This window comes from Seriola dumerili, unplaced genomic scaffold (assembly GCF_002260705.1).
Source record: "Seriola dumerili isolate Sdu_G_001 unplaced genomic scaffold, Sdu_1.0 BDQW01000155.1, whole genome shotgun sequence".
Classification (NCBI taxonomy): Eukaryota; Metazoa; Chordata; class Actinopteri; order Carangiformes; family Carangidae; genus Seriola; species Seriola dumerili.
Window position 1 is genome coordinate 1,358,112 of NW_019174410.1, and position 13,577 is coordinate 1,371,688.

Genomic DNA, 13,577 nt, shown 5'->3' on the forward strand with positions numbered 1-13,577 from the left:
CCCGTTTTTCTTGAGAAGTCTTGGACACTTGCGTCGTGTCAACACAGGAAATGTTTCAGCTGCGTCTTTTCACGCGTTTCGTGACAGAACAGATACGCTGCTGTTTTATGATCCGTCATGTTGTCTACACACCGCTTGCATCGTACTCACACCATTTGCCCCTTAAAACGCAACACTCGAGTCTTATTTTCTGCACGTAAACACGGTGATCGTGCATCGGGCTCTGAGTGCTTCCAAAACACGGACGACCTGCTGCTCAGTGTGGTGCCTGAACGCCTCCTGACAGCACAAACATGGAGCACCAGCTGCTGCGGCTGCTCCTCATCCCTCCACGAACCCCTCAGCTCAAACATGTCTAAGAGCAGAAAACTTGATCTGCGCTTGAAACGTCACAAGCCACATCTGAGTCACTTTAAACTGTATACTCAACTAAAATCTGTTATCTCTTCTAACGATAAGATGTTTAGTGATTTTCTAACAAGCTGCATCTAACTATTCAAATATCAAGATGCTTTTGATGATTATAAATGATTACAGGCATGTTTGTGCTTTTAATGAATACTTTATACTTTATAATACAGTGTAAGAAAGCAGCTGTAGCCATTTATTATGTCTGTTTATTGTTTCTAGGTTACGCCACGTCACGTCACGTCTAGGTGGTGCGAGAGGTCGCACGGTAGATAACGCCAGTCATGACCGCGTATTTCACCTTTGCAATAATAATAAAAAATTAAAACAAATACTGTTGACCGAATACTTTGATAAATGGAAGGATTGTCTGACAGTAAACACGTCCTGGATCTCAATTCCTGAGACTAAGGTCTCCTGCCGCAATATAAAACTGTTTAACTTCGATCAAACCACAACACCTCTTTACTATCTGGCAGCCATGTTGACCAGCCAAGTAAAAGAAGATCATGGCGAAGGACAAAAGACAGGAAGTGGAGGTGTATAAACTGCTCTGAGGCCCAGGTGGAAACAGTAGTTGAGGTTTGAGTGAAGTACGTCTTGATAAATGATGTGGAAGCCCCCGTGGCTCCTCTTTCAGCTCCTCCTCTCCGACCACTGACCCGTGCTGAGAGCTGATGACGCCAAGCTTTACATGGCAGCGGCTTTACTTTGGTTAAAATGAAAATGTAGTTTCTTGACAGTGGGCACGCTTCTCTGAGACGCTGCAGGATCATATGAACGTCCTCCTGGACGTGTTCAGACAGACGTGTAGGAGTGGAATCGTTCTGAAGTGAGAGTTGAAAGAAAACGTTTTGAAGCCGTTTGCGTTTCAATCATAAACTCTTGATGTTCTTTGTCTCTCTCTCTCTCTCTCTCTCTCTCTCTCTCTCTCCTCACCGCCGTCCACCAGCAGCATGAACGAGGGAAAGATCCCAAAACATTGTTTGGCAGTTTGAATGAGTGCAACTTGGAGAGGTATTTGATTTCACAATGTTTAAGAAGAAAAATGTGTGGTGAAATTATGTTTGAGCAGTCGGGGGGGGGGGGGGGTTTGGCCGGGGTCTGAGTCAGGGAGGAGGCTCTGTTGGAGGGAGCAGTCCAGCAGGAGAGTGTGTTCCTCTGATACCTTGCATGTAAGGAAGGATGTGACTGATGCCTCCCTCCTTACCTTTATGTGAAGATGAACTCGCAGCGTTTTCCTTCACGAGGGACAGTCTGACAGCTCTGTGGCTTTGGGGTCTGATTGCATTACGTCTTTGGCTCAGTCGAGAGTTCTTCTGGGTCGGATACAGGATACCCCCCCCCCACCCCCCCAGTGGGCCGGCCACAAGCTCCAAAGCCCCTCGTTCTCAGAGCCTGTTTGTCTTGGTGAGAGGAACACGAAGCTCCTTCCAGAGGAATCCCTCGTTAAAATGAAATATATCCACGGGGCGTTTTGTAGCTCCATCTGACACAAACATACAGTCCTCTGTCAACAATCATTCCCTTTTATACTGTCATCTCCACCTTAATGCCTCTTGTAATATCTCTGTCTGTTTCTCGACTTCTTTTCTTCCCCCGCTCTGTTTCTCTCTCTCTCTCTCTCTCTCTCTCTCTCCGCCCCTCTGTGACCTCGTTGCCTCCATTTTCCCCCTTTCAGCCCCAATTTTTCATTAGATTTTTTTTTTTATGCTGTTCATCGGACAGATTAGCTCCACACCCTTGTTTTATAGGTCTATGAGCTCACCCTTGTTGTAAGAGTGGCCAGTGTTTCTGCGAACGGCCCCGTGATCCACAGCGAGTCGGACCGCAGCGCAGAAATCGTGAGGGACTATTCAGAGCTGCTCAGACGGGCTCATTAAAACAGGTCACTGCACCTAAACATCGCCCCACATGTCGGTTACTGTGTGTGTGTGTGTGTGTGTGTGTGTGAGATAGATACAGAGAAAACACAGTTCAGTGCCCATTGCAAATTCCAACAAAAGAATGAAACAAAATGACCTCAGCCACTTGAAAAGCTGTAAAATTAGCGAATGGAACGATGAGCTCACTCACACTGGTGCTTGTAATTCAAACACTTACAGTATTTTTTTATTTTTTTTTTATATAACACAGACGAGGAAGCCAACTAATAAGAATGTAACCTAGTGATCAGGTAACATTAAATGATGTAAATACTCTGCATCATTTTCTTTCTTCGGCTTTCAGTCGCCTCCCACTGAGGAGCAGAAACCAGCCCCCCCCCCCCTCCATTGGATCAATGAGGTTATGTAATACTGTATCTTAAGCTAGAAAAGATAAGATACTCTCTTGGCAGCTGTTCTTGACGTTTGTGGACTAATGTAATATTTATGTTGCTGCCCTTTGGTACTCGCCAGGAATGACTGACTTTCACTTGGATTCGCTGCTTCATTTGTGTTTGTGTTTCTGTACAACAAAAATATTCAGTAAAAACATCTTGATAAGTGTTTGTGCTAAACTAAGCTAAGCTAAGCGGCTGCTGGCTCCGTATGTGCTGCACAGACATGAGAGGGGTGTTGACGTTAACCGCCTGTTCTTCTTCTACATGTTCTGTGTCTGTGTCACAGGCTCTTGGAGACTCTGATTTCCTGACTGTGCTGAAGCAGCTGCTGCCCCTGATGAAGCCCCGCGGGGGCGGGGACGGCTCGGCCTCCAGGTCCAGAGAGGATGAGTGCGGCCCCGATGAGCTGATCCTCCTGCTGGTCTACCTGTACTCCCTGGCCGACGAGGCGCAGCCTGCACACCCCAACGCGGAGGAAGACGAGGAGGAGGAGCTGGAGAAGCTGGAGAGGGAGCTGATAGGAGCGCTCACCTTCGTCATCACCCGAGAGACGGAGCTCAGCCCCTTGCTCCAGAAACTCACCGGTAAGAGAGGATCAGTGCAATCACAGCATGGTGATTACTTCCTGCAGCATCTTCGCTTTGCTGCTGGTGTCAGAGGAAGTGGGAACAGCACAATGTTTATTTCCTCTCTCTACTGTTTCTATCAAAGTCTTCACACCTTGCTCTTCTTGTCTCACACCTTCTTCATGCACACACACACACACACACACACACCTACACACACGTTTCCTGGTCAGTTTGGCAAGCGGCTCCTCAGATAGTCGAGCGTGGGAATGTTTGAACTTTTCCATCTGGACGAGTGTGAGAGAGGGATTACCCGTCACGTGACTCTGCACAGCCGCTCTGCAGTGACTTTAAGTTTTACCTAAAAAGAAGAAGAGGTTTTTATTTGTGGTGAATTGGCACCAGCGTGTGTGTGTGTGTGTGTGTGTGTGTGTGTGTGTGTGTGTGTGTGTGTGTGTGTGTGTGTGTGTGTGTGTGTGTGTTCCTCTGTTTAGCTGAGCTGGTGACTGTGTGGTAGAGCAGATCAAGGCCAGCAGCTCTTAAGATGAATTAACCATCTACCTCCACACCACAGCCGGCTGTACCTCCAAGACTAATGGTGTCTTTAACCTTGAGCCTGCACACACACACACACACACACACACAAACACACACACACACACACGGTCTCCTCCCCTGCCACATACTTCATAATTAGAGCTACTTTTAGTTTCGTACCTCAGCACACACCCTGAAATAATACATCGCCGCTCGGGTTTTCGTATCGCACATCGGCTCATATAGTCTATATAGGGTTGGTAAATCTATGTAAAGCTCTAATAAAGACTGTTTATCCCTCTTGCTCTTTCTTACACTCCCTTCTCCTTCCCATACTCCGTCTCCCTCTCTTCCTGTTCTACTTGGCGAAGTGCAGCTTGGACGTGAGGGGCCTCTTGGCGGGCGCGAGGCTGAGAGATGTGGCTCATGTTAAAAACCTGACTCTCTGTTATAAACACGTCACTGGAAATTACCCTGTCATGGTGCGCCAGGTGTGTTTCAGACAGAAGAAAACAATGTGTCCGTGTGTGTGTGTGTGTGTGTGCACAGAAGCGCACGTCTTGCCCATTCAGAGGAATTCAGCAGCGTGTGCACCTTTTTTCTTTTTAGATGCGAGCGAGTGTTTTCTGCGTGCGGGAGGTTTTTTTATTTTCATTGGCGCCCAATGAAGTGCGTAGCTGGAGTAACATGACACGGGAGGTCGTCTCTCTCAGTATCCAGAGCAAAACATTGATTGTGACATTTTCCCCAATTTTAAAAGACTCAAATGGAAACCAGACGTTGAATGAAACCTGGTCGCCATGAGAACAATGTTTTTACAAATTCTTTTATTTTGTTCCCCTTGGCTACAGTCAGCAGCCGAGCTAACACGCTGCAGAAACACACATACTCACGCTGCGTGCACAAACAGGGCGCAGACACACAAGGACAATATACACAGGGGAGAGTGGCGGGAACAAAAAAAAAAAAAAGGGAGAAATAAGGAAGTGAGTTTAGGACAGTGTGCAGGACCGGTCTGTGCAGCACAGCGCCCGACCTCCATGACAGCCTCCTTCTGGGAACTTAGTTAAAGAGCATCTTCAGGAAGCGGTCTTCCTCCGACGACTTCACACAGTAGATCCATTTTTCTATTCTGTGTTTCCTGTCAGCGCTGGTGGACTCTGAGCCGTCTTTAGAGTGTCATCAAACCTCCATGAAACAATGACGCAGCGGTTTGTTGCATAATCCGTGAGGTGGATGTGAATCTTTATTTATGGGAATATTTAAAGGATGAAAGCCGGTGGTCAAACAGGAATTTAAGATGGAGAAACTTCAAGGTTAAAATCAATTTATCCCGGTGGAGTTTCTGTGGATTCGCTCACAGGGACAAAGTCATTTTTTTGTACTTCAGTTTTAAATGTGGTGAATGTTGACCTGACAACTGACTATACTGACCGCGAAATGGAGGGGAAAAAAAGAAAAGTTAGCATAGCTTAGTAGCTAAGATACAGTAGTTGTTGTTGGACCATTCAGTTTGATTTAAGCTCCTCTGTCGGAGTAAATACAGCTCCACGGAGTGAAGACAGAGGAGAAGACGGTACAGTTACATCTCTTGAATAAACTTATCAACTTGTTGTCCCGTTAATGAGTAAGCTAAGCTAACAAGCTTGCTAACTGACCGTGATCAAGCTCGTTAGCTCACACTGCTTTTTTCTGACAGCCGAATGATCAGGGCAAATGAGCTCAGCTGCCCTGAGCAGCGAGCCGTGGTTTGCTGCGTATCATTCTGGTATTCTCTCACCCCACGTTTCCTGTCCGTCTCAATAAAGGCATAAAATAATAATAATAATAATAATAATAATGATGATGATGATGATGATAAAAAGTATTAAAAATAAAAGCACAGTAACCTCAGAGAGCTCACCAGCTGCTGCAGGTATTTTATATTTACCGTGTTTCTGGCACAAAATACAAAGACGTGCAGATGATTCTCTCTGTGCCACTTGCTGATGTGACGAGGCTTTAAGGCTGAAGATGTTTCACTGTTTTTACTGTCAGCGAAACCTCTGGAACGACCGTCAGCAACGACACGTCGGTCTGTCTCTTTGTACTCTCTGACTGTGACTCTGAGCTCCTCAGTTCAACTGATTCCTACTGAAGACGTAATAATAATATGTGACTGTTAATAATATAAGATTTGGTGACTTCACCGTCAGCACCAGGACCTCTCTCTCTCTCTCTCTCTCTCTCTCTCTCTCTCTGTCTCTCTTCTTTAAAAATAGATCATCGCACACTTCAGGGCCCAGAGACATAAGACACATCAGACGTCGACTCCCCAGACAGAACTTGTTAATCGGATCAGCTCATTGTTGGGTCGTTGGATTTGTTAACAATAAGAAAAATGCAGAACAGATGAAGACAGCAGAGCTCGAACAGACTCGTCCAAGTATAAAGTCTGAACCAGGTTTTTAGTTTTGGAGGCAGGAAGAAGTTTCGTTTCGTCCGTGTGTTTGTGTTTACGACTTTCTCATCCCTGTGTGTGTCTCTGCGTGTGACATGAACTCTCACACTCACACAGCGTGTCTGTGTATTGTTGTCTTAGGGTATGGTTTTGATTAAAAGCCTGAACAGTATTTACCCAAGAAACTGGTTCTGCTTATTGCAGAGTGGGAAACGAGCTCTTAAACCAAACGCTCCGCAGCACCGACACCACACGGGGGAACGGACCGGATTGGTCGGGAGCCGCGCAGCGCAGGCGGAAGAGACGACGGGATTGGATAAGGGTCTCACTGATCTCCTGAAACCTTCCGTCCCATTGGCCGCTGCCAGACAGTCTGTGGTGTACTGGGGTGGTGTGTGTGATGTGTGCAGGTTGTAAATAGCTCAGAGCAGTTAATGTTAATTCCTTGTTCAGTTGTGGCAAAAAACTACATTGATGCTGGTAAGAGAGCAAAAATGAGAGTTCCTCAGACTAGTTTATGGATTTGTTTCCTGTCAGTCTCGGTGGCTTTTGGTTTTCTTTGCTGCAGAATGAGCCCTTCCTCCCTCTTTCGAAGTTTTTCATCTCTTCTCTCAGTATCGGGGTTCAGTAAATCAAGAAAGAAAACAGGCCAGCCAGCTAATCTTCACCCCAGGACATGTAGCCTGCTCGGGATGATGGATCGTGTTTGTCCGTACTTATGTTGGTGTGTGGGTGTTCAGCTCCAGTAGTGAAACTGTCCCCGGCGTTGATGATGGTGATTTACCAGCTGCAGTGACAGAGGGAAAGAAAAAAAAAAGAAGAAGGGTCACGAAAAACATTTAGGGCGAGATGTGAAATTGAACTGGAGTCCCAGTGGTTTCATGTCCCGTCCTTCTCCCTCTGCTTCAGACAACACACTGGGTTTGTTATTCATCCTGTCCATGGGGTGTGTGCTGCGCAGGGCAAGGAAGAGGAGAGCAGTGGGAGAGTCGGACCTCCCTAACGCCGCTGTTTGGGTTGGCACGGCAACACGGGCCGGTCGAGGGACTTGAAAGGAATCACACAAAACTCTGGCCACCAACTCTTCGTCTTCCTACTTCTCAAACTTTTTCTTGTTGTTGTTTTTTTTAATTTCCTTTTCCATTTCTCTCTCTTTCTCCCTTCTTGTCTCTTTTCACCTCCCTAACCCCCCACCCCCCCCACCCCCCAGGCCCTAAAGCACCACACTGGTTGCTGGGGGGAAGTGAAGCATAAGTTAGTCTAATGATCGCGCCTGATTAAATATATTTCCCCTGTTACACTGTGTTTATGAAATTAGTCCCAATTATTTTTAATTGGTGGTCTTTCTTTACTTCCTCCCCCTGTTGCACAAACACACACGGACACATTCACATGTGTCCAGATATGATGTGAAAGCCGCAGACCCCGGGGTGAGCAAAGCAGCCGGTGGCGTTGCTCTCCCTCCTTCACTTCATCAGATAAGCTGATGACATGGAGCTCAGGCTTTAATTAACAGAGGCTCATCAGCCGCTGACTGCCGGGCCAGACGGGCCTGGTGAACAGGCGGGGGCCACACACAGAGTCGCGATCAGACCCCCAGACTCGCTCTGCTCCCAAGTCAGCAGTTACACACAGCGGTCGGGTCTCCATACTGTCGCCTGGTTTCCTCCCATACATCCCACTCTCTTCTTTCTTTCCTCTGTCTGGACCCAGAGGACAGCGGGTGACAGGGAGGATAAATGGCTACAAACTCAGAAGTACAATAACAACATGGATGTGGATAATATAGATGGTAATATACATGTGGAAAACTGCAGGTCTCCTGTCGCCCTTGTTAAAATAATATATAATATGGGGCGTCGAGTGGCGCAGTGGGTTGAGCAGGCGCCCCATGTGTAGAGGCCACAGTCCTCGCTGCAGTCGGCCCCGGTTTGAGTCCCGCATCTGACGGCCCTTTACTGCAGGTCATTCCCCCTCTCTCTGCCTCCCCATTTCCTGTCTCTCTCTACTGTGCTATCATAAAGGCATAAAAAGCCCAAAAATATATATATATATATATAATATGATAGATAATAATTGACATATGATGTGTTTATCTAATTCAGACATATGATGAGTGAAACAATCATCAACACCTTGTCTCATAAAAATAGATTCAGAGTTTCATATGTCACAAACCTCAGGAACCAATCCTGTCAGCTTGTGGGGATGGGGGGCGGGGCTAAATAAACCTGAAACCTTGTGAGTGCAGAGAGAGAGAGAGAGAGTTAGCATTAGCACAACTGCTAACACTGTATCAGCCACTGCCAGTTACAAGCTAACAAACAACATAAACAAATAAAAGATGCTAACAGCGCTAACCGCTCTGATCCGTCTGCTAGTCTCTGGTTCTGGTCTCAGACTCCTCCTCTGAGTCTGGGTCTGACTGAGGCTCAAACATGTGGCTGAGTCTCTCTGATGTTTCCTCCTCTCACCATCTTGATGCTCTCTGCTCTTTCACCTGTCCACCTGGAGCCAGCAGGTGGTGGGCGGGGCTCAAGGTCTGATCCAGATTTCTCAACCAGGAAGTGAGAGGAGATGAACTTCAGACCCAGTTTTTAATTGTTAACTGTTTCTGTAATGTGAGTATCAGATGAGGCTTTGAGGATGGTGTCTGTTAATGTGAGTTCAGACAGAACACAAAATAAACTTTCTTCTTCATCTTTCATCTAAACCTTCTTATCCCACATCTCTGTACTTTGCATTTTTGCTATATTGCAAATGCTGAAGTGGCGTTCCCTCCACTCCTCCTCTATCCGAGCAAATATTTATCTGAGCAATGGCTGAATCTGTGTAAAAAGTTTCATGGATCATTTCCCGTTCTTCTACGCAATCTCTCATAAAAATACAATTTGAATTGTGCGAACAGTTCTTCTTCTTTTCATTTCATATCGGCAGAAAATTGTCATAGATTTATTCTGTTGCACTTGTTAAATACCTGATCTCTCTGGTTTTTCTCAGCTACGTCAAATAGTTTTCACAAATCACACAGTGACGGAGGACAGTATTTAAGTTTGGTAATTAGAACTCAAGGCGAACTTCTGTATCTTTTATTCCAGCTGCTCCCGACCTTTTCCAACTCATGTCACACTTGATTCATCCAGGATCGAACTGAGAGGAGGTGAAACCTGTAGGAAGCTCAAGTTTTCTTTTTTGTGCGACGGGGGGAAAGATTCACCATCTATCTCTTGACTCTCTTTCCTTTTTATTTCTCCCTGTTGCTAAGCAGCTATCCATTTTGCAAACAAATATACGACGTGATCCAGCGGCGACAACGTGAAAGTTCCTATCATTTCTTTATTACATCTTTTCACCAACATTGTGCTGTTTTGCGAATGATTTTGACGTCGAGTCAAAATGAAACTGAAGAAGTGAACCGCAGCGCAGACGGGACTCGTGAAGACTCTCGGATACGACGAGTTTCCAGTGAAAAAGTATGAAACAAGTTGGAAGAGAAAGAGACTTCTGATCTTTCCATTCGTCGTTCTGAAGCGAGCGTGCGTTCTCTTCAGCCTGTCACACACTGCAGGCGGTGCCGTGAAGTTCTGCTATATGCACTAACCATCAGACGAATCTGTTGCGTTGTCACTCAGGAGCACACCAGTACAGTCAGCAGTATTCAGGTTTCACAGAGCCAGAGTGGAGTTTACACCTCTGTTTGCTTTATGGAGTGTGTTAGCGCTCAGCGGAGAATTCCTCTGCTTCTTATTTATGACAGGAAATGCACATCATAAAAGGCTCGTAAGCACTTATATCTCTGCTGGGAATTGCGCTTGTAGAATGAAAGAAGACACTATCAAGATCCCACACACACACACACACACACACACACACACACACACACACACACACTCGTGCTCAACAAAGCAAAAGGCAGACATGCACACAGGCTCCAGAGGGACTGAGACAGCGGCCCCTGGCCCCTGCACACGCGTCAGTGCAGGCGGGGGTCAGCCTGCGACCCCTCCACCGAGAGTCCAGTCAACACGCTCTACCCACTGGCCTCTCTCGTCCTCTGCCTGGCTCCTCTCGGGGGGGGGGGGGGGGGGGGTGTCCCCTCCTCCTCTGTCTGCGTACATGAGTTTCTGCTTTACAGTCTGCGCAGCACTCAGACAGAGACAAAGAATTTAAAGAAGGCGTCTCTGTTGGTGGAAGCGTGGCTCTGCCTCTGCTTCCTCCACAGTCTGATGGTCGGGGGATATTCATAAATAAGAGTTTGTGTAAGCGTTGGTGCGTGTGTGAGTCTGTTTTGTACCAGACCCACTTGGTTTTTACAGTATATCTGTGTTTTATCTGTTGGTGCGGAAGAACTTGTTTACGTTGAGGATTCCAGTCGGCGGTGAAAGATGACCCGTCCTAATGTACCCGCTTTCCTCCCCAAACTGTCCCCTCGCTCTCTCTCCACCCCCCCCCCCCCTCCCCGAGCAACTTCCTCCATTTTTTTTTAAAAAACAATCTGAGTAACTCTAACTCTAACCTACTTTCACTTCATACTCCTGGCTGGATGTCCAGTTCTAACCACAGCGATATCGGCTGTCAGTAACATTTTTGCGATGTGGTTGTGATCCTTGAGGCCTGGAGTGAAAGGCCGTGGCTCGGTTCTGCTTTTGGCTTCCACATCGTGGAACAACAACAGGAACAGAGTGATGTTTTGTGTGTTAAGAGTCCTGTACAAGCAGTGGGACTAATCTATTAGTCCTGGAAATGAGACGTGTTCATTCATTGCGAAGTTTCTCCCGTTTGGTTCCAAGTTCTCCTGGGTGGAGAATTTCTCCACGGCCTCGACAGCAGATGGAAGCTCTCCTGGCGCTATGAGCTGGCCGGGTCATTTCCTGTCAGGAGGCCTGGTGTTAATCAAGGCCTGAGCCAGCGGGAACGCCCCCTACTCCCCTACCACTCTCCTCCTTTTCTTTTTTCTTTTTAATAGCCCCCTCTCCTCTTACACCCCATCATCTCAGAGAAGCTAAGAAATGCACATTTTTCTCTCCTCCCCCATTTTCTCCCGTCAGTTTCTGTTCTTTTGTCTTCCATTCCCGGCCCCTGCTTTGTTTCGCACACGTCATACTCTGAGTGTCTTTAGGTGGTCGTAAATCTCGAGGAGGTAACGGTCTGCGTTATCAAAGTGTCCCTGCGGAGGACGGCAGGTCCAGCCAATAGATAGAAGGAGATACCGAGGAGTGAGGAGAAAGAAGTCTTTCTTTACATGTGGTCTGGTGTCTAGTCATTTTCCGAGATACACTTATCTCCTTGCTCCTCCTCCTCAGCTGACCTCCGCTCTGACCAGACGCAGGCCCACAAACCGAGGGGGGCCGTCAGAGGGAATGTTTGCACTCCATCCCTCCTGCCTGGTGTTCCCGCTATGTCTGTCTTAATCACCTAATGGCGTACGTGCCTCATCTCCAGTGTTCGATGGTGAAACTTTGCCTAAGCGGTGTTTTTCCTGCACGGATACATTTCCATCACACGCAGGGAGGTTCCTGACTCTCGCCTGCTCAGCTCCAGTATCTTCGTTTTGGTTTGATGCATAAAAACATAATTCAATTACAGGAAATTCAGTTAAGCTTAGTATGAAAAACACTCGAGACTTGGACTCCTTTGGCATGAAAAAATAATATTCCATCAGGTTTTTGTTTTTTGTTCTGGCTGTTTTATCGGATTTGTGATTTAATTTTGACGACTGCGAGCAGCTCAAACTGTTTGAAGGGCGTTTCTTTCTTCTCTAATAACGGCCACAACCTCAGAAAGAAAAAGAAAAAGAAAAAGTCACAACATCTGCCAAAATAATAGCAATATGATTTTCTTTGCATCTCCTTCAGCTCTAGTCAGAAACAACTTTTAAACATCTTCACCTTCATCTTTCCAGGATCCCAAGTTTTAACACTCATTTATTGCTACGGGGTTATTTTGGTGGATACTCAGAAAGTACAGAGGTCAGTTCCCAGTCTTCACTGTGGGACGTCCACCAGTGGTAGAGGAGTGTTGCTGCAGCGTTGGGGAAGATGGCTGCTGTCGTTTAAATCCCACCATCAATAGAACCCGTTTCTCCATCACATGTCTGCCTCTCCATCATTTCATCTTATCTCGGTTCTGTCTGCTTCTTCTCAGGCTTCCCTCTCTCATTCACACAGACACACACACACACACACACACACACTCCTCTGTTTCTTTGATGCTGACAGTGTCTGTGAGCTCAGCACTATCTCACCCGACTCTCAGTCCAGGTGAACGGCTCTCTCTCTCTCTTGATTGGCCGGACCCGGAGGGATGGAGGGATGAATGAGCTGGAAATGGAAACGGTTGACCTTCCCTCTGCGCCCTCCTTTCGCAAGGTGAGAAACGTTCCGGGACGAGGAGGACCCCGTCGCTGCTAGTCGTCGCCGCCATCCACACGGCGTGGGCGTGTACACGGTGATAATGACTGTCTGCGGCGAGGGTTGCTGCAGAGAGGCCAGAGTAAACTCAGCCCCCCAGAAAATAAACACATTAGAGCACACATATACACACCTCCCTTATAACTATACCCATCCTTATAAACTGGTCTGCCACGACTTTCTATAGTCGCAATAGGAGGCCACTAAGTACAGTTAAAACTGCCGCGGCCCGTCCATCTTCCAGTTCCCTCCCGTTAAAAGGCACAAAAGAGGCACAACAAAGGGCCCCATAATAGTATTTATAAGGACACATATTGGTTATATATATTATTATTGTAGTTTAGGACTCCCGTCTTTGCTCAGACTACACCCACCCCACCCCCACCTCCCGTACTTCAGCTTCCTCTCTCGCATCCCTGAACCAGAACGCACAAACTCAATCCTCTCTGTTTTTGTCCGAGCGTTGGTGAATCCTAAGAAAAGCCACTGCAGGGGATGTGTTATTTCCAGGAAGGGATGTATGGTTTTAATTTTCTCCTTTTTCCTGTTCTCTCCTCCACGTTGTCCCCCTCCCCCTCCCCCTCCCCCCTCTCAAGACGTTCTCCTCACCACATTAGCTCCTCGGTAGCATCGCTCCGGTTGCTCATAACCTTTAATGAAACGCTCACTTATTTATGAGCCGGTGTTGACAAAGTGACAATTGTTGTGTGATGTCTGACTCAGCTCTTGGAGGCAGATCACACAGTGAGAGGATCACAACGAGAATACGGGAGCACTTGTTGAATTATGAGATGATTTTTAAATAATCATAAGATCAGGATGTATGAAGGGGCTCGTAGGGTTTTATTTCATCCTGAGGCGCTATTAGAAACTCTAATGTGCATTTTATAGCA

The 13,577-nt window shown here is 46.9% G+C and overlaps 1 protein-coding gene across 1 annotated transcript in view; it reads left to right on the plus strand.

Annotated features, from left to right (window-relative positions):
* Nucleotides 1–13,577, plus strand: part of scfd2 (sec1 family domain containing 2) — a 94,433-nt gene that overhangs the window by 38,437 nt on the left and 42,419 nt on the right. The window contains exon 5 of the mRNA XM_022751452.1: nucleotides 3,018–3,315. Within this exon, the coding sequence (XP_022607173.1) occupies nucleotides 3,018–3,315 (298 nt within the window). The remainder of the gene's footprint in view (nucleotides 1–3,017; nucleotides 3,316–13,577) is intronic.